A 24,926-nucleotide genomic window follows, 5' to 3' on the forward strand; every position below is an offset into this window, starting at 1 on the left:
AAGTAATACAATTTTTTAATTTTACGGGGAGCCAATGGACTGAGGCTAACAATTGAGAGACATGCTCTCTCTTGTTTATTCCTGTCATCACTCACGCTGCTGCATTTTGGATTAGCTGGAGCCTATTCAGTGAATCAATTGGACATCCTGCTAATAATACATTACAGTAATCTAGCCTAGTAATCTAGTAAACCTAGTAATCTGTTCCTAATATTTGCGATATTAGGGAGTTGGAAAAACCTCTGTTTTACAAACCTGATTACTATGCTGTTTAAATGACAAATCCTGATAGAAAATAAGACCAAGGCTTCGCACAGTTGCGCTGGAGGCCATCGCAACACCATCTAATCACTTCCTAAGGGTCTTGGGACCAAAAATAATAACCTCTGTTTTATCGGAATTTAGAATCAAATAATGTCCCTAAGACATGCCTGAAGTTTATCTAACGTTTCTGTATCATCTGGCTACATAGACAAATATAGCTGCATATGCATATGGTCTTTGCTATCTGCCTTGAGGAAGGCCTACATGGCCGAAACATGTTGGCATTTTAACTTTTTCTAGGCATTTTAACTTTTTCTAAGCCATGATTTAATAAAGGCCTTTTAATTTTTCTAACTTCCTGAGTGCCTCGGCTTTTTCTTGTTTTTATAGCTGCATATAATCAGCATAGCAATGAAAATGTATGCCGTGCAGTGGCGTCGTTAGGCCTATTTTAGGGCGGCTGAAGCCCCCCTAAAATATTCTTAAACCCCCCTATTTGGTGTTTTTTTTTTTTTTATTATAGTTTTTTTTTTTTACAAAAAATGCAGACCAATTCAATATAAAGACGCACAAATATTATTTTAAATAAATAATAATATAAACCTGTCACTATTCACTTAAATATGATCATAAATCGGTTGGTCCCATTCACTTTACAGTGTTAAGGTAGCGTCAGTGCTTTGTACCCAATCCGTTCCAGTTCTTCATAGAGAACGCCCATATTACTGAAATAGCCTACGTTCCTGCTGCATTCTGCAGCCTACCTGGCAACCTCTGGTCGGGGGGAGGAGGGGGAGGGTACACGCCGCTCAACAATATTTTGAAAGTGACTGCAGTACCAGTTTTGGCCATTTCTTACAGACGGCTCCTTTAAGTGTAATGAAATTTTTTTACCAAAATGAGACATTTTAACTAGAAATAAGACAAATATTCTTGTTAAGATTTTGAGTTTTTGCAGTGATCCATTTTACTTATCCTGTGAAGGACAGAGTCATATTGATAAGTTCAGAAAACTGTTTTTTATTGTTGTGTTTTGATGTATTTGATGTAAGCCCAGTGGATATTTAAAGCTTACAGAAGGCTGCATTTAACTGCTGCTATGTCATTCCTGCAGTATTTCTGCAGGTGTTTTGGTCAGTGCTATTATTTGTAATATATTATATTATTTGTAATCAGCACAAATTATCTGTCCCCATATGATAAAATCCACCATCCCCCTGATTTTTATTTTTACAACTGGAGTACTGAATATGGGCCTGTAACACAACTGGTTAGAATATTCTGTCAACCATGTAGAGTGTTTGGCAAAAACATCAAACATTATAGTTTGGTAAGTAGTGGTTGCAAGAACTGGAAGAAAGCTTTAGTCATCTTTGGCATGCATGAGATGGCACAAACACATAAGGACAGTGTTGTTGCATGGAAAAGCTCGTGCTCGTGTGCTATGTTCGCTCATAACCTGTGCATCTCTTGGGGGCTAAGCCCCCCCTGTCCTTAAAACCTAGTGACGCCCCTGATGCCGTGATTCTGGATTATATTTCCCAAGGGCTGCATTTATAAACTGAACAAGATCGGCCCCAGCATTGAACCCTGCGGAACACCAGGAAGGTCATTCGTGACTCGAACCAGTGCCGTCTCTGTGCTATGATGCATTCTGAACTCAGACTGAAAAAGTTCAAATAGATCATTTCTATACAAATGGTCACATAACTGGCTGCAACTACCTTTACCAGAATTTTAGATACAAATTGAAGGTTGTAAATTGCTTTATAATTAGCCTAAATGTCCTTCATTTGCTGAAAAAGGAAAACATCTGAGCCATGCAGCGCAGCGGCCTTCGAGGGCTGGAACTGAGCTGTGATCGCTCTAGTGATATGAGTTGAGGAGCTTGAAAACATATTGAGATGATGAATTATCCATTTTGAAAGGATCCAGTTGTAATGATTTGGAAATCTATACAGCATATCTCTATGGGTGTCTCTTAGATTAAGTGATTCATGGATCTTCAACATGGATATCCTGGGAAGACCTAAGACACACTGGAGGTATTACACCTCACAGTTTGAGTGGGAAAGGCTTAGTTTCGCCCAGGACAACCATGACGGGGTGGCTAGGCCAAAGGAGTCCTTGTCAGCTTTTGTTAGATTGACACTATTGCAACCTGGACCCAGATGGAATATTAAAACAGAGATAAGAATGGGTGCTAATTATTATAAACTCAATTAGCTTGTATTACTTACTACGACTACTTACGATAACTGTGTTTGTCGTTTCTCTATTTTAGATGTGTTTTCTCTCTTGAACAAAGTTGTCACTAGCAAAATAGAGATGATTCTATTGATTTCAAATTTTGAGTCTTTTATCTTGATAAAAACAAGCTGAAAAAGCTGAAATTCATTATGTATGTATGTATGCATTTGTGATCAGTGGTTTGTGCTACTAAGCAGAAAGAGGAAATCTGTGTTAGTAGGTTACCCTCTCAGCAAATACCAACCACAAGAGACCTGTCTGAAGTGGTGCGTGCATGCACAGGCTTCACACTGGCACACACAAGTTTGTACATATAAGCTTCTGTTGTGCAGAAATGATGCTTGATGCTTGACTTCATATAGGCGTACACAGCTTGTGTGCACAGTTGCCTGTTATAGCAGTGGAAGCGTGAGAACCAGGTCAGTCTCCTGAGAAGAAAAGTAAAAGAGGGATGTTAGATTGATGGTTAATTGAGGGGCATTAGGGGTGCAGAAAAAAACATTGCATAAAGGGGAAGAAGTGCAAATATAATTTGGAGCTAAAACAAAACTATATTGCAAACAATTATGGCCAGTTAAAAACCCCCAACGGTGGAACAGATGTTCATGGATATAGGGCAGACAATGCTCCAGCTGTTTAGGCTTTGGAGTTAAGGTGAAAAAATAAATGAAGCAAAACTAAGATTTTTGAAATTGTAGTCCCATCATTGCTCTTTCCCGTTTAAGATACATTGACGAACTAGTAAGACATCTCCTGCCTTGGTCTTCAAGCTAATCTCCAAAAGGCCTGAGTGCTTTGGCTTGTGTATTTTCATAGTTGCATGCTAATTAAGAAAAAGCTTCCATAGTGTGATGAAATGAGAGGAATCTTTGATCTTTGGTTTTTCACAGGCACCAACATCAGAAAACCTCTGGCACGTAAGGAGGGTGAAAAGGGAGAGAGAGCGACAAGCGAAAACAAAACGTGGTGGAAAGTCATGGTGACTAACTGGTTTGATCCAGCAATTGTTCACCACTGTTGTTTGAGGTATTTCTGTGATGTTTTTGTGATGTCATAGTAAGGACAGAATCTTACTGATTTAAACGTATTGATTGCATGCTAACTCTTTATGTGTATTCCCCTTTTTGGGTTTAAAAAAAAAAAGCGAGGCATTTTAATATTTACCATTTAATTCAGTTAAAGTATAAACCAAGCCATGCCATCCACCAATGCAGGTCAAAGCCATATGCCAATATGAGCCAGAAATAGTGCCATATTCCTTGGGCAAAAGCCAATTTAAAATGCACCAGGTTGCTGGAGCCTATTCCAGCTCTGCTCACCTGAAAGGCAGGGCTACACTCTGGAGAGGTTACCAGTCCGTTGCAGGGGCCACATATAAGGCAGATTCCCATTAGATTTAGATTTGCGCAAAAACCAATATCGATCCTGTAATGCTGTAATGGAAACGGCACTAATACGAAAAAAACTCTCACATATTGATTTTTTTCGCGGCTAGGAGGTGGTTTTTCCAGGTAATTTGATAATCCACTTATTCGCAAAAGTTTAATTGAAACTCTTTTTGGTCTCTGGCAACGCTGGATCTAAAGTAATCAGAATCTATTTTAAAGCTGTTTTTGATCTCATTAATTATTACATTAGTAGTTCTGTAACTGTTAATGACATAAGGGCTTTGCCTCTGAATAATCATATAAATGATCATCTACTTCATCACCTGGCTATTTACTCAACAGCGGTAGCAGCAATCACAATAATTTGTCAAAGACTAAAGATGCTTCAATTCAGTCTCAGGACAAAATGTGGTGTTACTGTAATTGCGCTTATTCAAAAAACACAGTTTAATGGAAACATAGACCCATTTTGTGGAACTTTCAGAGATTTGATTTTCTTTTGCGCAAAAGTGTACCACACATACTCACACATACTATGAATTTAGAATGAGCTATTTACCTGACAAATATTTTTAAACTGTTAGATGAAGCACTTTAGACTTCTGCCCCCGCGATCCGTCTCCAGATAAACGGAAGAGGATGGATGGATGGATGGATGGATGGATGGATGGATGGATGGATGGATGGATGGATGGATGGATGGATGGATGGATGGATGGATGGAGAGGAAACAGGAGCACCAGGAGAAAAGCACAGGGAGCACATGCAAACTCCACACAGAAAGTTCCTTGCGGGGATCTGAACCAACCCCTTGGCGTGAGGTGCTAAGTTAGCCACCAAGGACATCTCTTCCACTTCCCAGCAATGCATAAAAATCCACAGACATCAGTTCCTCCAGACTAAAGAGGATAATGACCATCCCACAGTGATAAATTAAAAAAGCTGCATCTGTTAGGGTATGCACATCTGGAAAGCAAATATCATTGTTGAACGGTAGTATATACAGTTTTTAGAGCAACAAGAACATGATAAACCACATTCATTACAAGAGAATGACTTTGTAGTTAGAGTAGGTGCTGAACTGGCCTGGTTGCTGCCGAAATCTTTCACCTAATGAAAACCTTTGATGCATCGTGAAATACAGTAGAGCATCTTTACAAAGCTGCTTCATGGGCTGTACTTCAACATGAAGTTGGGCTTGGTGTCAATCCACTTGTCTTCTTTCACTATGGAACTTACTAGTATCATTTACCATTTAACAAAGAAAAATACTCGTACAACCATATGACTAGTTATTCATCCTTTATTAAATAATAATAACATTAAAAAAGAACATTTTCTGTACAAATTCTACAAACAACAGTTTGAGTTTTCTGGCCAGTGCTGCTCTGTTGATGTGTTGTAATGAACTGCGTATGAGTCAGTCAGTTGTGCATAAGTGTGCGTCCATGTGTGTACATCCAACAAGACAGATAATGCTGTCTGGACTTCGAAAAGGGGGAACAAGCAGCAGACAGAGGGATGAGGAGGGCATGTTTCAAGATGTATTCACTGATCACAGCTTTCTGTATCATGTGCATGTGTGAGAAAAAGAAGAGTCAGAGTGAGACATCGGTGGGGACGAAGACAGAGTGAGCAACAGGAAAACAGATCTCCAAGGCACTTGGAAAATAGTCAAGAGAAAACACAGTTAGAAGGACAGAAAATTCACCATCTCTTCCTATTTTTCCTTCATTCCATCCCTCCCTTTTGACTATTGTTTAACGCCTTTTAATAACCTGTTTATGTTGTTTTTATGTAATTAATTCCAATAAGCCTCATGGTTGCATTAATGCTTGTGAATGTGAAAAGATAAAAAGAATGTGGTCCCGAGGTATAAAGGCAACAAGTGCCGAAAGTGTTACTCTTTTATCCCCTCTTCTTCCTTTTCTCTCACAATTTGCACCTCGGAGGGCAAAAACATGACCCAGATCCTCGACAGACTCAGGCGGCACAAGAGGCTCTGAAGGATTCAACTTGCTCTGTTGAGGCTCTGCAGAATGAAGCATGAAACATGTCGAGAAAACACAGCAGGTCAGTGTCTGATCCTCGGGTGCGAAGATTTATTCTTTGAGTTTGTTTTTTTTTGCTTATTCTGTGTGTCTTGATTGTGCATCTCCCTCATTCTCCACCTGTCCTAGTGGGAGTTTTCTTTTATCCTTTTTTTTTTTTTTCCTCAGGTTTCCTGAAATAGCATATGATTAACAAGCCACATTTTATTACGATGCCCTTTTAGTTTTGTCCTTTTATGCCGTGAACCTGTTTCTAATCATTTTGTCTGCCATTTAATGCCATAAAAGTCCAAAAAGCTTCATAATGATGGAGAAATGTCACACAAAATGTTCCTGAAATGTCATTTTTATGCATTGCCATAATGTCACTGATGTTGGCCGTCACACCCTCGTGTTCTCTGACTCGGTGCACCATCGGTTAACAGCCAAGGTGGCCTAAGCATTCATTTATTCACATGGTCCTTGCAACAGTTTGGTTGGGTCCAAAAGCTACAATTTACTTCAGGTAAAAGGAAAATAAATGACAATGATAAAAATAATTACTGCTTCGTCTTGATGTTATTTGTTGCCATTTAAAGTGAATGTTGCATTCAGGGGGTACAATCAAAAGTAAAGGTGAGTAACTAAAAATAAAAGGATGCATCGCTTCCCCCATCTTTGACAAATTTCATCAGGATGTTCTGGCTACAGAAAAAATAACATTGATATATGTATATATATATATATATATATATATATATATATATATATATATATATATATATATATATATATACACACACACAGTAAATATACTGTACGGTTGTATCTTTGACATTGAGCTGCTGTAACACCCGAATTTCCCCTCTGGGGATCAATAAAGGACTATCTTATCTCATATATAATATTTTTACATCATAAAAATAATTAATATATAATAAATCATTATTTTATTTCAATAGAATGGTCAAATACAGTATTCTGAGCATTATTAAAGGTATTTCATTGCGTTATCTGTTGGGTGTGTGACAGCATACTAATCAGCAAAAGCTCAGGAAGAAGTGTCTTTTTTTTGCTTTAATTTTTTTATGTACATGTGTACAAGAAATTAAAAATGGGAAACTGCTCTTTAAAACATCCATCCATTGTGCTTTTAGATAAGTTTTCTTGGGTGGTTTCATTTTTTTAATCAAGTTTGAATCTCTCAATGTGTTTGTAAACGTTCTTCATTTGGTTTCTTTCCACAGAGGGAAAAATCAAAACGCTACTTCAAACTACACATGAATGTCTATGTTTAGAAGTAGATGTGTCCACCCTGGTAACTATTCATGTATTTATGCATTAATTTATCATTTTTGACAAATACTTTCAAAATGTCTGAAAATGCAGAGTGGCTATAGAGAGAAATATTTTGATGTTGGGAGAAACAAAAGGGTCCATTAATCATACATGACTCTGAACTATTTGTTTTAGTTCAATATAGATGTCTCATGGTTCTGTTGTGATCTGGTATGATTTTTAACCAGGGGGGGCGCACTAGGGTTCACCAGCTGACCGGGACTAACACCACGTCTTCATGTCAGTCTGATCTGTGCTGACTGATGTCTGTAGGTGTAAAAAATGTATGAACTAGCACCAAAATAGTATTATAAACTTTACCATTGACTGCATCACTGCTTCGTTTTGTGTTTAAATGTTCACATACAGCCTGATTATTGTAGTCAATATTTTATCATCTCCAGGCTTTAGATGACTTGAATGCAACTTTAACCACCTTGAGTTATTATGCCCAATAAAAACTGGACCCATTTTGGTTTCCTCCTGCAAGTGAAAATAACCATCTCCTCTGCGGAGGAGATGGTGGAGTCTTGTGGAGTCTGAGAGTTCATTCACAAATACAAGGTGGAGACGAAAACACTGGAGAAAGCTGAAATTATCTGTTTGAGGATTCACACTGGAGTTTAAGGTTTAGTCATGGCCCGAGTTTAGGGTTAGGACTTAGTCACGGGTGGGGTTTAGGGTTAGGCAGCCAGTTTGAAGTTGAGTTTGAGGTGTGAGGCCGAAGAAGACAAACATTATGGATCCCCAGAAGCATAAGAGAACAAGTATATATATGTGTGTGAGTGTGTGTGTGTGTGTGTGTGTGTGTGTGTGTGTGTGTGTGTGTTCGTCAGTCTTTGTGGCAGCACTGGCCCTCTTTGATGGCTGTCCTCCGATACAGCGTATACTGTAGTTTGCTTAAGGCTCGATTGTGTGTCCAAAAAAATTGATGGTACAATTTCCATTCTCCTCCTTTAGTCATTCTTTCTCCTTCCATTTTTTTCAGTGGCCTTTTTTTCAGGGAAATGATCAAGAGTGATGGATAAAAAGCAGAATTATTCATCACTCTCAGTCTGCCCAGCCTCTTTTAACACTGGTTCAGCCCCACTGAGGACATGAACAGCTATTTGGCAATCCATAGGTTGCAATAAATCAATCACTGACATTTGTTTCCACAGTGTCTGTCCATCATTTGGGCATCATACAGTCTGAAAAGCAAAAAAATATAGATATATACCAAAACCAAACTCTAGAATACTGAGTCTAAAGCACAACTTCATAACAGCATATAAGATTTTGATAAACCTCTGATTTTCTGTGTCCTGTATTACTTTACCTCTCTCCAGCTTTTTGTAAAGACTCATAATCTTTAGAGGAAATGTGTCAAAAATAGAAAAAGGACAGTTAAGACCATGGAGTTCAACACAATTCTAAAATAAAACAAAAAAAAAAAAATGGAATAAGAGATCTACAGGGTGGCTACAAACTGAAGCTGCTTTTCTTTACCTTTTTATCCGAATGGACACAAGTCTAAAACAGAACAAAAACAGTCACCATCACTCTTCTATGCCACTGGTTTCACAAAGCGCAGACCGAGGCCAAACAAAGGAGCTAGCAAGTGCCACATGGCGGGCGAATGGACGTTTAAAACTCACAGAAGTCATATCTAAAACGTTCAAAAACAAATAGAAAAGAAAAATGTCCTTTTTCATCCTCCTTTCATCCTTCACCATTAGAAATCTAGATCCTTTTTAACTGTGTTGTTCAATATCTTTTTAAGCTTTTAAGAAGGGTAGGCATTCGCTTGATATGTGTTGATTTCAGTCAAAAGTACCCACGTCGACTGGTCCACTGGTGCTGAAGTCGAGCAGTAAGAAGATTCTCTATTGGCTGATGCCAACAAAATCTTTTGAAAAGTACTAGTCAAGAGTACATTTTCTTCATGCAAAACCTCATTATCAAGATAAGACCCACAGATAACTCTCCAGAGTCTGCTGTCATTTATGGTCCAAATGTCCAGGTTCTCATGGGTGCGGTAGTCCATCTTGTTCCTAACTTCATCCCAGTGGCATGTGGCATGTGGGTTTTATGGTAAATCTGTCATTTATATTAATGTATTCATTCCTTCATTCATTCACAGGCTTTGAGAAACAGGCTTTCTCCTGCAGGCAGAGGAGACTGGGGTCAGATGTTCCCTTTGTTCAGGCCTCAATGCAAGGAGGAGTGATCAAGATCACATGTTCCCATTGGCACATAAACAGTTGTGGAAACTCTGGGTTTAAAGACATCAGAGAAATATAGTAGCAGGATTTAAGGTCTGGGGACAATGAGGGGTTGACATTACAGAGAGCACTTCTTTTTCATGTCCAAACTGAGAACACAATTCTTTTTGCTGGGGATCACAGGGCACATCACTCCCCATCATTCTCCTCCTCATGCCTCTGAGCAGCACCTCTGCTGATTCATTTTCACTTTGTGCTTGATCCCGTCGTACAGCTCAAAGTTGTAGTTCTCCAACGTCGTGGAGGAGCGTGAAGAGAGCCCGCTATAGGAGCATGTGCAGTAGAGGAGCAAGCCGGCACACACTGCTCCCAGCAGGACGCCTAAAGAGCTCATCACAATGATGGTGAGGAGGATGGGGTCCAGTGTGTACAGCCAGGCATTGTCCTTGTCTTTCCCTGACACTAAGGTAACAGAGGGGGGGTCGACATCCGACGATGGGGTGGAGAAAGAGGACGGCCAGCCTGGGAAAACATAATCTGGAGACAAAACTGAAAATGTTAGAAGACCATTTGTGTTTGTCTCATATCTAATGCATATACTTGCTGTTTCAGATCGCTGTTATGCTCGCATCAAAGTCTGATGCAAGACACCTGCAGTTCTGAATGCCAGCTGTAAAATCATCTCGGAGAATCACATACAGGGGCCTGTAGTCTTAAAATCCCCTAAATCTCAGTGAACTGACCAAGTAATATAATTAAGAACTTACAAATTGGTTTGCCTAAAAAAAAAAACATTTTCATCCTAAAAATGATAAATGTATGTCCCATATATGCCTTTGCTTTACAGCTGGCATTTTAAGTAGTTTTTTTTGCTTGAGTTTAGACTCAGAAACCACTTAGGGCCTGATTTACTAAAGGTTTGCGTGTGTAAAAACGTGTGCAAACTTGACAGCACCCGCAAACCAAAGTGCCAGCTGATCTACTAACAGCGTGCAAAGAGGACTGCGTCTCTCAAATGCGCAAAATAGCACACGCAATTCAGTTAGTACTTTTGCCCTGATGAATAATCAATATGGGGCGTAACCGCCAGAAATCACTAAATACAATTGCGCACGCAATCTTAGTTGATCACCCGCAAAACACACAACAACAGCACGTGCAAACTTTTTCAGTGCACACGCAATTTAGTACTCTTTATTTAGGATCTTAGTAAATCGGGCCCTTAGTTGCTTTTGAGGAATTTGGTGATTTGGGATTAAGATATAGTTTAAGACACAATTCCCACTTCAGCAACAAGCCTCTCCTCCATTTTGTAGGTTACTATGGTAACAGGTCTATTGTCAAAAGCTGTTTTAAAAGCTGAACATTATACTTATGGAATTTACTGATTTTGAGAAAATTTAGCACTTAAACTCCATTCGGCTACCTGATTCATTTTCACTTTTCTTCATAGTTTACATTATCTTCTGAATTCCACAGTTTCCGTCTTACTTCCGCTCGCTTCACTTCCTGCCTGTCTTGTGTGATCACCTGTCTTCCCTGATGTTTTTCCAGGCATCTCTAATTGTCAGCTATCTCTTGTGCATCTAAGATCACCTCTCCATGTTCTGTACCAGGTTGGCTGTGTCGGTCTGGATCCCAGTGTTCCAGCCCTCTCAGTGTAAGACTCTGCCAAAGTTTGGTCTTGGAATATTTTTGCATGTTTGTACCCCTGTGTTCTTACATGACCACAAAACTTACACTTTGTGTAACTTAGACTGTTTCCTTGAGTCAGAAGTGGTATGTAACACTATACGCAATGTAAATAACAGAAAAATCTACAGAATACAAAAAAAAATAAAAAAGGCGCTGCTGGTGTGCTACATCTGTAAAAAAGTCCAGTGTACACCTGACCAGCTCACTTCACATATGTTTCCCATAATGCAATAAGCCAGAACAGTGGAGGGCAGTCATAGTAATCAGATTCCTGTTATGCTGCAGAATAACTGCTTTTAGGAATGTGTACTACGTACTAACAATAACCAAAGTACCAGTATGCAATGCATGCTGTTAACATCATTACATATCCAGTAAGCAGTTTTGAAAATGGTGAAAGACTGTTAATGTTGGCATTTGGCATCGTCTCATGTTGTATAGAGTTCTATGACAAAGTCTTAGGCCACACTTGTCCTGTTAAAGTTTTCTATTTGTATCTTAAAAAGAGTGGAAAATAAATATGGATGTAATTAACTTCGATAAAACAACAAGACCAAGGGGGCTAAGACTTTGTCACAGTTCTGTATTAGGAAATGCTCCGGACAAAGCTTCTACATCCACAAGTTGGGGATGAGACGTCGTTTGGCTTTCAGATGAGTATGATCATCGCATGCATGTTGAAAACTACACTTTTCTCCCGACCACTTTTTGTTGATTAAGACCACATCTTTAGAAATATAAAGAAATAGAAGGCGGCAAACTTAACGTTGGTGCGTGCTGGGCTGAAGTGTGCACATATACTTAAATATACGTAAAACTATCAGTTCAATCCATGCAACATAAGCATATATACAATTAAGTATAGATCCCTCATTCGAGGATTTTTCTGAATAGAAGACTTAAACAGACACACACACATAAGATGTGATTGATTGTCACAGACAGATGCTTTTCTATATGCCCAGAAGGAAAGTGTCTGTCTCACTTTGTCTGTCACAGAACATAAGAGGAAAGAAACCACACCACACACAGACACAGACACACACTTTTGAAAGCTCTTTCTCTCTCTCTCTTTCTCTCTCTCGCAAACAAACTCACACAAGATTGTCTGTCACTGTTGCTGCAGGCTTGTTTCTTGTGGAATTGCAAGTGAAAAAGGACGGACCGTATGCGTGCGTCTGCTTAAAAGGCCATTTCACTCAGCTCTGGGTGAGACTTGTAAAACAACCAGTATAGCTTCAGGGGAGGAGAAGAGAAGAGGAAATGAGAGGAGAGGAAGAACTCACCTCCATTCATGGGGGGCTTGTGGTTGAAAACAGGATCTTTTCCAAAATCTAAAGGCTTGGGATCTGTTAAAAACACAGAAAGGACGGCAGCATTAATCTCAAACATCCAGTTGGGGCTCCTCAAGTCTGCATCATTCTGCGATAACATTGCTCAAATTCTTATTTCATAGGCACCCAAACTACATTTGTAGATGGAAATCAAACAGCACAATCCCCTCAGAGAGGGACTGATGTTGCTGAAGCAAAATCTCTTATAAACTGTTTTGTCCTGTGCTCTGTCAAGGAAAACTATCAGCCAAACTCTTTACCTAGAGTACCTGCACAGAGCCGGCAAGTTTCATTATGTGATAAGCATCAGTGCCCTTTTTATTTGCTTAGAAATGAAAAGAAAGTCAGGAGATTGAGAGAATGACTGCAAAGATAGGGACACAGGTGGAAAGTGAGCCGTGAAAAAAAGACACAAAACTGCTTCATAGAAAAATATTACTTTTATTACCGTCACATTCACTACAATCCATTTTCTTTTGATACTAAGACCATGAAATTCATCGCGCTAAAATGCCACGTTGAATTTCTGAGACAGGCCGGAGTGCAAGGCTTTGAGGGGTTTGGAGGCTCAATTCTCCTTCAACTCAGCTTTAGTCAGAGAAACCGACATTACAGCAGCCAGAAAAAAGGAATTGGAGCAATATATGGGCAGCTGATAATCATTTATTGGGCAAGGGGACCTAAAGCAGTTCATGAAGAGAAACTGTAATAGATATTCAGAAGATAAGAGGTGAAAACCTAATTTGGTACATATGAAAAAAGATGCAGAGCCTCATTTCCTCAGTCAGATAAGATCTTTCGTCTATGAGACATTTCTGGCATCTTCATATTACACCTTCAACAAACTGCCTTCCTAAACTTCAAATACTCCTCAAGGTGAAAATAATATTAATAGATTAAAAACTTTTAAAGGACACTTGCAATAATGTTTGCTCATGAATGAAACATGAGTTCACTGTTTAAAATAGGAAATGTGGATGAATCTCATTTGATGGAGAACCCCAGAATAACTGATGCAGCTTTAATTTGAGTTAATATGTCACAAACACTGAAATCTCCACTCTTTACTAGAGCGGTGTTAAATCATTTAATTATCAAGAATTTGGTTAATTGATCATCAGTGTTTCCACTGGTTCTATATTGTACTCTGCTACACGATATAGGAAAAACATGCTATATTGTGTTGAAAGTTGTGATGAAAACCCACACAAGCACAGGGAGAACATGCAAATGCCACACAGGGAGGCCTGATCTGGGATTCAGGAACCTCCTTGATGTTAGGAAACGGTACCGTGCTGCTCTGCTGCTGCACAAATATGCTGAACTGAACTGCTTTAATGGTAACAAACCAACTTCACTGACACATCCCCTTGGTCATGTTCCTTCAGAGCAATGTCTGTAGCATTAGGGGGAGTTTGGGTAAAGTGTAAGATCCCCAAAATGCAAGAAAATAATAATACAAAAAAGAGTAAAACAATAAATAGATCAAACTCACTTTAGATTAAGTTCTTGGCCAAAAAAAAAAACAAAAAAAAAACTAGTGAGAGGATTAATCTCCACCAGTGTAGTCAAAACTAAGAAAAAGTTTCAGATGTTGCAACTTCCACATTTACAGCATTTCTGTCTTTCCTTTCTTTCAGCAAAACGCACACAGGAACTCTTCATGTCCATCTGATCATATTATTGACCATTGATTTACACATATTTATACACATTATTATTAACAAATGTAATATTTGCATTCAGAGTATAAATGCACAGAACTTGGAAATATTATTGACTTATATTAACAGCAAATGTTTGGTTTGGTTTTGCTACGTTACAATCCTTATGATGATACATTTTTAAATATATTATGCAGCCCTGGTTGTAATGCACTCAAATGACATGAATGGGAAACACAGCAGAGGTGGAGGAAAATAAATCAGAAAGGTATCCTCTTCAGAGGCAAATAAAATAGAAGCGGCAGAAGCGTGTATGAACACTTTCCTTCTTCAGTGATGGTTCAGTTTACTTTGAGTCTGAACCAGTCACAGCTGGAGGACAAGTTTCAGAATGATCACTTCTCACCAAATAAATAAAAACAACGCATTCATCAAGAAAATCATGAAGCCATCAACAAATCATTGATAAAAATGACATCACCAGTCTCAGTTGAAACACAACAGAGCTAATTTTACATCAACAAAACTTTAGACAGAAATGTAAACAAAGAGTGAAATGCATTCAAAAATGATTTGACCAACAAGACTAAGGGGATACAAGCGATGAAAAGTCCACAGTGGCCTGATGGTAACGACCATGAACCAGAAGCAGTCTTTAGTTTAGTACATCAATCTTTCTGTTTCATAACAATTAAAATTGTGCAGTCATTCTGAAGTTAACAACCCAAGAGACCATATCTTTTAGGTGCCGTGAACTTTACCTTTAGTGTAAAACTGTTGTGTAAATTCTCACAAAGAAATGTAGACTCTTGTTGCCCACCATCAACTGAAATCACTGCTGGCCCTGACAAAACATTAACTCACTTAGAGGAAGATGGCAAAAAGGAAAAAATGAAGGGGAAAAAGAACCTTGGACACTTTTTAGATGACTGTTGAACACTTTCTAATGATCCTGGCTCAAAGCCCTCAGGCTAGGATCCTGAGAAGAATCATTACATGGATCTGAGAGGAGATTAAAACTCCCTATAGCCCCATTTTATCTCCCCTCTCCAATTAGTAAAGAGAAAAATAAAAAGAATCTTTTTTTATGATTCAGGCATAGATGGAGATGGCTCTTTGCCACTCCTCGTTGTTCCAGCGGGAGCCCGAGGACCTGCTAGAGTGCTTGTACCAATAATATTTCTTGTCAGAAGAGAAAAGCAAAAAAAAATAAAAAAATAAAATTGAAAAAAGAGATGGCCTGAGGGCTAGAAATGCTTATGCAGGGTTTTATGAATGCAATGAGTTCCATTAACTAATTAGAAATATTAAAGGGCTTCAAAGTCGTCTGTGACAGAGAAAGCAGAGAAGGCTGATTTAAAAGCTCCCCATGAAGCGTTTTCCAAATCTTGCAAAAAGTTTGATAGAGAGAGAGACAGAAAAAATGGGAGAGAAAAGTGCACGGGCAGCACAGCATAAATACAGTCGTATATCATTCCTTTATTTTAATTCAGACCCACATTGATTGGGGTATGGCACAGGGCTGCTGGAATGAGTCATATAATGTGTAAATCATACAGCCGTCAATTGAAATGAGAAGGAGAGGGACTGGGGAGGCAGAAAATGGATATGCAAGCACAAAATAACTAAAATACTTGTAGACCAAAGCACAAACCGGCATTTTATGAGAAATAGTATGAAATGAGTCAATATGGGGAATATATGCAGTATAAAAATTTTATGCACCAGCGGAATTATATGACTGTATTTAAGGGCTTGGTGGAAATCTGGATTATTTCCTGCAGTATCACCAGTCTGTGTTGGTTAGTGGGTTGCAGTGTAGTGCATATGTGTCTTCATCACACTGTCTATTCTGCCAAAAAGCTGCTTTCATGTGCTTTTGTGTTTGAAATAACCTGACCTCTACCTTCAATTTTCCCTCTGCTTCAATCCACACCCCAACCTGCCTCCCCGTTAGCTTCCCTCGCAGAGTAAAAGAAAAGCCTATCTTTAGAAGGTATAGAGAGCAGTTTTTTTCTCTTTCATCTCCCTCCATCTCTGCCTCCATCTTTGGGTACATTCTTTGGAGAAAAAGGGGGCTCACTTAATGGGCCCTCTCCTCTGAGACATTTTACTCTCCTCCATTTCTGCCTATCATTTTCTTTCCCGTGTGTGTGTGTGTGTGTGTGTGTGTGTGTGTCTGTGTGTGTGTGTTTTACAGGGAGGATTTGCAACGAAGAAAAGGAATAGAAAGGGAAGCATCAGGTTTTATTCAAAAAGGGATTTTGGTAGAACAAAATTAGACTAAATGATGCATTAGGGTAGCAGACAGCACAAGATGGCGAGATGCTGCAAAGTCCAAAAAAGAAGTACCACAATGGCATTTGCAGTTTAATAAGTGGGAGCTTGAATAGATTTTTACCTGTATAATGTTCACTTAAAAAAAGGCTAGTTGGCTTCAGTTTGTCCTGAAATCTAAAAGAAAGGAGGAACGAAGTTCCTCTATTTCAGAGTGGCTTCAACTTCAGACGCTAAAATCAAATGAAACCCAAAACAAAAAGAAAAAAATGTTGATAAAAATTTAAAAAACATTAGCTGCAAACAGCAATAATTGGGGTTCAAACTGATTTACAACAATGGCTACCCATGAATGAACGGCTTCAAAAAAGCCCCCATGAGTGAACTTGCACCAAATGTGCCAGACTTTAACATGTCAAAGGCCATAGAGCCTGTAAAGTCTTAGGGCCTGATTTACTAAAGGTTTGCGTGCGTAAAAACGTGTGCAAACTTGACATCACCCGCAAACCAATGTGCAAGCCGATCTACTAACAGCGTGCAAAGAGGACTGCGCCTCTCAAATGAGCAAAATAGCACACGCTATTCATTTAGTACTTTTGCCCGGAAGAATAATCAATATGGGGCGTACCCACCAGAAATCGCTAAATACTGGGAGGGAAAATGCAAATAGGTTCATTTACCACACGCAATGAGATTTACCAAGCCTGAAAGTTTTTGCGGGGATTGTGATTGCGTCTGTATTTAATACGTTCGAAAGGAAGGTGCTAATCCACCCAGCATTACGCAGGGATGCTTGTTGGTGCCTGATTTGAGGACTGGAGTGGGGATGGCTCAACTTGTGGTGAGGATTCTCCACATGCAAAAGGAGAAATATTTTATTTGAATGTTAAATCAAGTATTATTCAGCAAAAGGTTGCCACAGGAGCACATTCATTTTTTTATTTGTGATAATAAATAAATCACGTGTTTTCATGGAGAAAAAAGTGTTTCTTATTGTGCGCCTGTTCTGCAGTTGGCTCTAGCGTGTCATACCCCGGCAGGTGTTGTGCCGTATTCAGCACCCCTGCCGTGAAAAGCACCCCCTCTTATTCACAAGTAAATGTCAAAAAGGACTAAATGCTCATGTTTAATTTACTACAAATGACAACGTACACACAATGACAAAAATCATATTCTCATTCCGTGTCATGTTCTGTTTAGCGTCCAGTTTTGTGTTAATGTTTCATGTTTAAATGCGCTCATGGATTCCACAATAGTCATACTTTCCCACAATCACAGTCACAGATAACAAAAATCGGATAAATGGTTATTGATGTCATTAATTAATAGCCTGCTTACTGTGTTGTCTTCCATAATATTTGTAAATATATATAATATAAACTCCTAAGTATGTGTTTGTGTGAGTGTGTATATATAAATATATTGAAGTGTCAGTGTGTTGTTTTTTTTCTTGGTCTACTTATCATTGAATATACGAGGGGGTGCTTTTCACGGCAGGGGTGCTGAATACGGCACAACAATGTGCCTCTTCCACTAATATCTCTAACTCCAACTCGTCAAATTTAATTTTGCGCTCGCAAACCGTAAGACATGCAACACCTCATTTAAATACTGCGGTTTGCACCTGTTATCAATTGCGCACGCAATCTTAGTTGATCACCCGCAAAACACACAACAACAGCACGTGCAAACTTTTTCAGTGCACACGCAATTTAGTACTCTTTATTTAGGATCTTAGTAAATCGGGCCCTTAGTTTTCAATCACCTTTTTTTTTTACCTCTAACTTTAAACAGTTTAATCATATTTTTTCCGATGCACTTCGAATTTTGTGATTATTGGACGATACAGCCTGAGGACTCAGTCTCAATAACCTTTTCATGAGCCTAACACTTCCAAGAGATGAAAAGTGATTATAAAGCCCACTGGTCAAGCACCCATTTTGAGAGTTTAGCTTTAGTTGTAGCCTTGAAACCTCGTGACCATATGTCAAACGTCAGATTTTTATCTCAATTAGTTCATAGGATTTTGGCATGTAATAGCTCATGAAATTTGTCGTGCAAATGAGAATTTCCTTAACTTTTGATTATGATGATTAAGTCCCATATAACAGGTCATAGAGTGTCTTTGTGTCATGCTGGCACTCATTGTTGGTGCATAAAAAGAGAATGATCTTATCAAAGTTCTTTGAAAAAGTTTACATCAGCATAGTTGGTAGAAGAAGTAGCCCAGAGTTCATGAACATTCTTGGTATGGACTTCTCAGGCTAGCTTGTCTGACTTTCAGTCATTTGGAAACAGAGGGGAAATTATAGTGGCAGAAACTGACAGTTTTGATTTAGGAGCTTCGAAGGAACTGAGGTAAAAAAAATGTTGTCTTAACTTATGAGGCAAACATAAATGTTCATACCATTGCATGACATTGAACTCTGCCATGTTAGGGGTCTTGAATCCATACAGGTCTGTGCAAATAAATGTTGAAATGACTATCCATAGCCATGATTTCTAATATTAGAGATGGGGTGATGAATTGGTTGGTTTAACCATCCCAGACAGAGGTTTGCAGCAATCTGATATAGGATTCAGTCCTATTTAGATTGAAGAGCCCCATTCTGTTATACCCATAAAAAGACTGGAAAATAAATACGCATGTCATTAAAACTTTGATGAAACAACAAGACTAATGGTGTGTAAGGCTTTTGTACAGTTCTGCATATCATGCTCAATAACTGTGCCACTCATAGTTTTTGATGCACCCACTCTTTTACACCCTGCAAATACGACGGTTCCAGCAACTTTGCTGCTTGGACCCCTAATAAAAATGATCACTATCAAAGTCAAATACAGCATCTACATTACTTTCTCTTTGAAATATTCACAGTAAATGAAAATAAATGATTCTTCAATAAAACATTCATATTAGGAAAAAAAGTGCTCATCTGATTCCCAACACAAGACAAAAGTGGAACAGCTTCTCAGAAATTAAGTTACGCTTCTTGAGTAAATGTTCATGCTAATGTACAGTCAAAACGGGAATATGCAGACAGATAATATCACATTCTCACCTCGGAGAAATTATATATACATGTATGTTTAAGACAAATTAAGGATAAATTAAGAGACCTGCATCCATTTATAAAAGCGTATGGTCATGTAATACTGTAATGTGACAAGAAGGCATTGGCGAGTTGCTGCTCACCACCTCATGAAAAAACTGTGTAGCCTACTGTTATAAAAGCACAAACATGGACTGTCTGCATGAACACAAACGCTCACGGCTGTTTCTGTCTTCATTGTTATAAGTTGTGTCTAAGAGCAGAGCCCAGGAAAGACGGACATGGCCAGAACTGATCCTGCTTGATTTTCTGACCCATGTGATTTTTTGCCTTAAAAGGTAACAATAGTGATGAAACATTGGGGTATTTTCAACAGGAAACCCATATTAAGACGCTCTTAAGCTATTTACTGATGAAAGAAAAGGAAAGGAAAGAGGATTCTGGCCCACAGCAAAAGAAAAAAACAAAAACAAAATAGATTAAAAAAAAGAAAACTCTGCTTGGGTAAAATGCTCTTCATCACAGCATGTTGGTCTCATTTTTTGAATTTTTTGTAGTTTTTCCAGGACATCAGAATCATCTGCTAAAATTCTTATTTTGATATATATACTGTATATATATATATATATATATATATATATATATATATATATATATACCGTACATATAAAATGGCTTATGTCCTCAGAAATTATTTCAAGATCGTAGTACTTGCACAGAGAGAAAAAAAAACATACGTCCACATTCAGACACTTGGTACATGATTGTCCCAACCCCTCCCACGTTTCATTTGGATAATCTAACGCAAGCAGGACACAGAATCACAGGGTGGTTTTTAGTTTGAACATCAACCGAGAGACAGAAAAATCTAGGCAGCAAATGGCGGAGTAAAAATGCATCCACCCACATTCACATTTGTCACTGAGGCACCACCTCATTCTGGGGTGAAGAGGTAACATTGTTAGAGCACTTAAGAAAAAAAAGAAGGCATACCCAGGACGTAATGAAAAATACTTTTGGAAGTGTTCGTGCATATTCCGGTGGGGTTATTCAAGCCATCTGCGGGATCCACAGACCAACACTGCGTCGCACTGCATGCCCCTGTCTTTCAAAGACAGATGTTTTAAACCTTTTTTTTCCTTTCAGTGTCTGAAAGGCATGGGGACAAATAAACTGCAGCTTCATTTAGTCTCAAAGAAATAGCCATCACTCTTGATGCTGCACACAAACACAGTGTGCTCTTTCCACCTGTGTGTAAATCCACTCTGTCAGACGGGGTATTTGGTAGCCGTCGGTGTCCTAGCTGCATTTCTAACGCCCTGCTCATATGTTTACAGAGCAACACTCCCATTGTACATGCAGCCTCTTTAGTCCATAGGTTGTCAGTCTAACTGTAATTTACTTTGTTCATAATCCAACTCATTTACAGGTGGCAGTGCAGATCTAAACATCAGCATGTTGTAAAGGACATCAAAAAGGTAGCAAAGTACTGTTCTTATCAAGCTGTCAGAGTTGGAGACCGGAGCTCATCCATCTTTAGTGCTCTCACCATCAAGAGATAGCAATTAAAGGTTGGGTTGTCGTTCCGCCAGCTTCAGCCAACAGCGTTTTATGATCACTTCATCGGATCATTCATCAGCAGCACAAGTTGGAGTGCTCAATCATGAAGATTCTCATCAGTGAAGGAGATTATGCTGAGTAACTTCCTTCTCCCTTCATTTAAGGGAGTTTAATCCATTTATTCTAGTGAAAATGTATCTTTCACTTGGGTCTAGTCTTTTCAACACTGGGAGTCATAGTCGACCCCTTTCTCCAGTGTTATGGTGAGCATGGGTTCAAGACTTTGGCCAGTCCCCGGGTACAGGTAGTTTTGGTTGGGGCTGTTGATCAGATTACAGCTGAGGTTTTGGTTCTGGTAGCAGCTTTCTTGGCCTTGCTGACATGCTTGCTGGCTGTTGTGGTACATCACTGAATGATGGTGGCTGCTGCTGGTCTTCTTGGTTGCCGAATGGTAGCGAAGACACAGTATCGTCACCACGGTTACAGTGACCAACAGCAAGATGGCGCCTCCTCCCGCCAACACATAGTACCAGTAGGCAGGGAGCGGCTGCACCACCACCGAGTCTACAGTGGGCTCCATCCCAGATATGGCACCCCCTGGAGGGCAGGAGGACACATTACTGATTGGCTCAGTAGAGGTGCAAGGCAGGCATGCAGACTGCAGTAGAGAGCTCAGAGCTGGCAATTGTCTATTAGTTGGCAATCCTCCATTAAACCACTGTTCATTTGTTACTGGGCATGGAAAGTCTGTCAAGCTTTGAATTTCTCCACATGCTTATTAGTGTTGCTCTGGAAAGACTTAAATACTGCTTTCTTTTAAACCTTTCCAAATAAATAAATGAATAAATAAAATATTTCAGCAATGGACCACACCGCGTGTGGTTTAAAAATCACTTTTAAAGCCAAAGTGCACAAGATAAACTAACAATATCATTTTGCCCACATAAATGTTTCAAATTATCAACGTAATTTTGAATGAGTATCGTCAAATAACGATAAATGATTATAATAATGATAATATTAGCTAATGACCATTTAAAAGGCAGATACAGTAGTAACTGTGTGCATCTGTGTCAAAGCTTTCTTTGGAACAGCGATAGAGGAGAGAAAAGCTAGAGATAAGGTGGTAGCTACAAATGTGTTGCTGCTTTTCAGCCATCTTGCTAATAATTAGCTATCTCGCTAAAATCAAAAACTTCTTAACTTCTTAACGTCTCAACTTAGGGGCCTGTGCTTTTCAATTTAAGAAAGATTGAAGTGATAAGTATTTCACCATTAATCACTGTAAATGCATGTATTTATGAGAACTGAAAGCTTGACAGCCTGGCAGCAGTAACCTAGTGGAAGAGGTCCCATATGGCAAAAACGGCCTGTGGCATTTAACTAAACGTTACAGATAATCAGGCAAAATCAGTCAGCTTCCAGTTTTAGCTCAATGTTCCAATCTTCAAACAACCACGGACACATTTTGATTCACTTAAAGTCTTAATTTTCCAAAGATACTGCCATGTTTTACTAGTATTGTGCTTGATGCAAACATCACAAACAATAGCTGCACACTGACACGCAGCGGACCATGCCATGCGCTCACATTTAACCAGAGAATGCAAAGGCTCGATTATGCAGTGACTGGCTACCCTGAACAAAGGCTGGGGAGGCCTAAGAGGTGGATGCAGCTTTCTTATCAGGGCAAGATCACACTGAAGTCAAGTGGAGAGAGAAAGAGATTGAGGGAAATTACAGGGCTGGAAAGGGGATAAGAGAAAGGTATTATTGGTGGAATGAATGGAGCGCAATAGAGAGGGTTTCTAGAAAGGGGGAGGAGAGGAGGTTTGGAGGGTGGGGAAATGAAGGGAAGGAGCTAATCCTGCCATGATATCTTTAATCCTGCATTAAAGGGTTTGTCAGAAACTTCAATACTCCATCAATTCACTGAGAGTGAAACCGGCTGGGAGAGAGAGGTTATGAAAGAGAAAAACAGAGAAAAAGACAAGAAGAGGATAAAATAAAGAATCGAAAAGAGAAATAAAGAATGAGCAAGATAGAAATGAGAGAGGGAAAGAAAGAAATAGAGCCCTGGCAAGCAAGATCAAGCTGGTGATGAGACAGAAGAGCAAAATAATGAAAGAAGAGAAGATAGAGCGGTGCAGAGCTGGATATAGAACCTCAAGGAAACCATTCGACTTAATTTAGCCTTTTTTAAAGTTCAGCCGCGCTCTTTAAGAGTTTAGAACGGGCTTTGATTGTAAAGCCCCTCTCAGTGCAATCTGCACGTAGAGCCTTCCCACCGGTGGATTAGGAAGCAGACATTTTTCAAGGAGGAAACCCCCCCACCCCCCACCGTTACTTCGCTTTTGGAGGAAAAGAAGAAAGTTTCTTAAATGTACAATTCTTAAAGCTTAATGTCGAGAAAGCCTGTGGCTTTCGAGGAAGTCCTTCAAACTGGAACCTCCATCAAACCAGGACGCTCATCTCACTTCCCTGCAGTCCTCTCTTAAAGTAAGCAAAATAAAAAGCATAGTAAAAATGTGAGTGACTTCTACAGGCATTGGAAATGACCTCTTTTTTTCTCATTCTGACTATGTTTTATGCTGTACGTTCATTTTTGCCTGGTGACAGCTCACATGTGCTCAGCTTTCCTCCTCCAGATAAGCTGCAACTGAGCAGGACTGAAGAATGTAAAGAAGATGATTTGCAGCACTTTGGATCTTTTTCCCCCGTAAGCACGTATCCAAAAGGACACATGTAATGTTTCTCTCCAATGTCCAGTTTTATGAAAACATGGTGTATTTTAGGACATACACCGCTTTAAAGAGAGCCAGTTGATAGCCGTCCAGGACAAAACCCAGCAGGGATAAAATCAAAGAGTCTGAGTCTGAGTCAGGTCACACGAGTTGTCCCATGGCTTTTACTATTTTTGGAATGGTATCTATGTTTTTGTTGAAGTGAATTTGAGAAACAAACGTATGAAGGAATATATCAGATCTCCTTACACATAAAAGAGGTATAAAAAATAAACACAATACACAAACCTGTCTAAATCTCTACTATCTCTTCTACTGCTCGTTTCTTTTTTTAAAGCTGATCAACTGAAAGAAAATCCAGTGGCTATTGTCCAATAGCAATTAGAAACCAAACAAAAGTAAACCCAGACAACCAATTTCAAAAAGCATCAACGATCAATATTCTTCTGAGAGTTCCTCTATGTTTCAGCAAACTGTATTAACCAACTCGAAGCTGATGCTGACAATCAACTCTGTACACAAAAGCACACACAGAACCGGTGGCTCAGGTCCCAACCAGACCTTGAGAGAAAGAGAGCCCGGGGAATAATCTACCTAAGCCCTCTTATCTTCTCCCAGAATTGACTATTTGGGGATGAAGAGGAAAAAAAGCCAAAAAGGGAAGTTGTAGGAAGATCAGATCTGGATTTCATGCGGGCAGGATCAGAGACTTGCTGGGCTCAGAAACAATGCAAGAGCAGAAGGAGAAGGAAATTAGAGGAGAAGCCAGAAAAAGGAAAAAAAAGTTGAAAATAATCAAGCATGAATGACAGGAGAGTGGAAAAGTGGAAAGGCAGAGAAGAGGGACGGAAGAAGAGGCTTTTTAGTCTGTGACATCAAATCAAGATAAAGAAATACATGATGAACAGGGCTGCCTCTCTTCATGTTTAAAACATATCTGGGGTGGAATGATTGCGAAGATGGGTCTGCTTGATCCATTTCACTTCCCTGATGATCCTGACCTCATGAGCTTCATTTCTGAATCATTCACCATAAAAGGAGCTGAAAGATGTCAAAACAAAAACTACACTGATACGGCAACTCACTGGACACTGACGCAGCTGCCAATGACGTCCTGTTGTAGTG

At 39.3% G+C, this 24,926-nt stretch overlaps 1 protein-coding gene across 2 annotated transcripts in view; it reads right to left on the reverse strand.

The window, feature by feature from the left end:
- Positions 1 to 5,168: 5,168 nt before the first annotated feature.
- LOC133446138 (neuropilin-2-like) overlaps positions 5,169 to 24,926 on the reverse strand; it is a 146,949-nt gene continuing 127,191 nt past the window's right edge. Inside the window, exons 17-18 of one of the 2 annotated variants that reach the window (XM_061723975.1) lie at positions 12,456 to 12,518; positions 5,169 to 10,011 (exon numbers count right to left, since the gene is read on the reverse strand). In XM_061723975.1, the coding sequence (XP_061579959.1) occupies positions 9,686 to 10,011; positions 12,456 to 12,518 (389 nt within the window). In that variant the 3' untranslated portion in view covers positions 5,169 to 9,685. Of the gene's footprint in view, positions 10,012 to 12,455; positions 12,519 to 21,227; positions 21,655 to 24,926 lie in introns of those variants that run through there. The other variant, XM_061723976.1, reaches the window with a different exon arrangement.

Source organism: Cololabis saira, chromosome 6 (assembly GCF_033807715.1).
Source record: "Cololabis saira isolate AMF1-May2022 chromosome 6, fColSai1.1, whole genome shotgun sequence".
Lineage (NCBI taxonomy): Eukaryota > Metazoa > Chordata > Actinopteri > Beloniformes > Belonidae > Cololabis > Cololabis saira.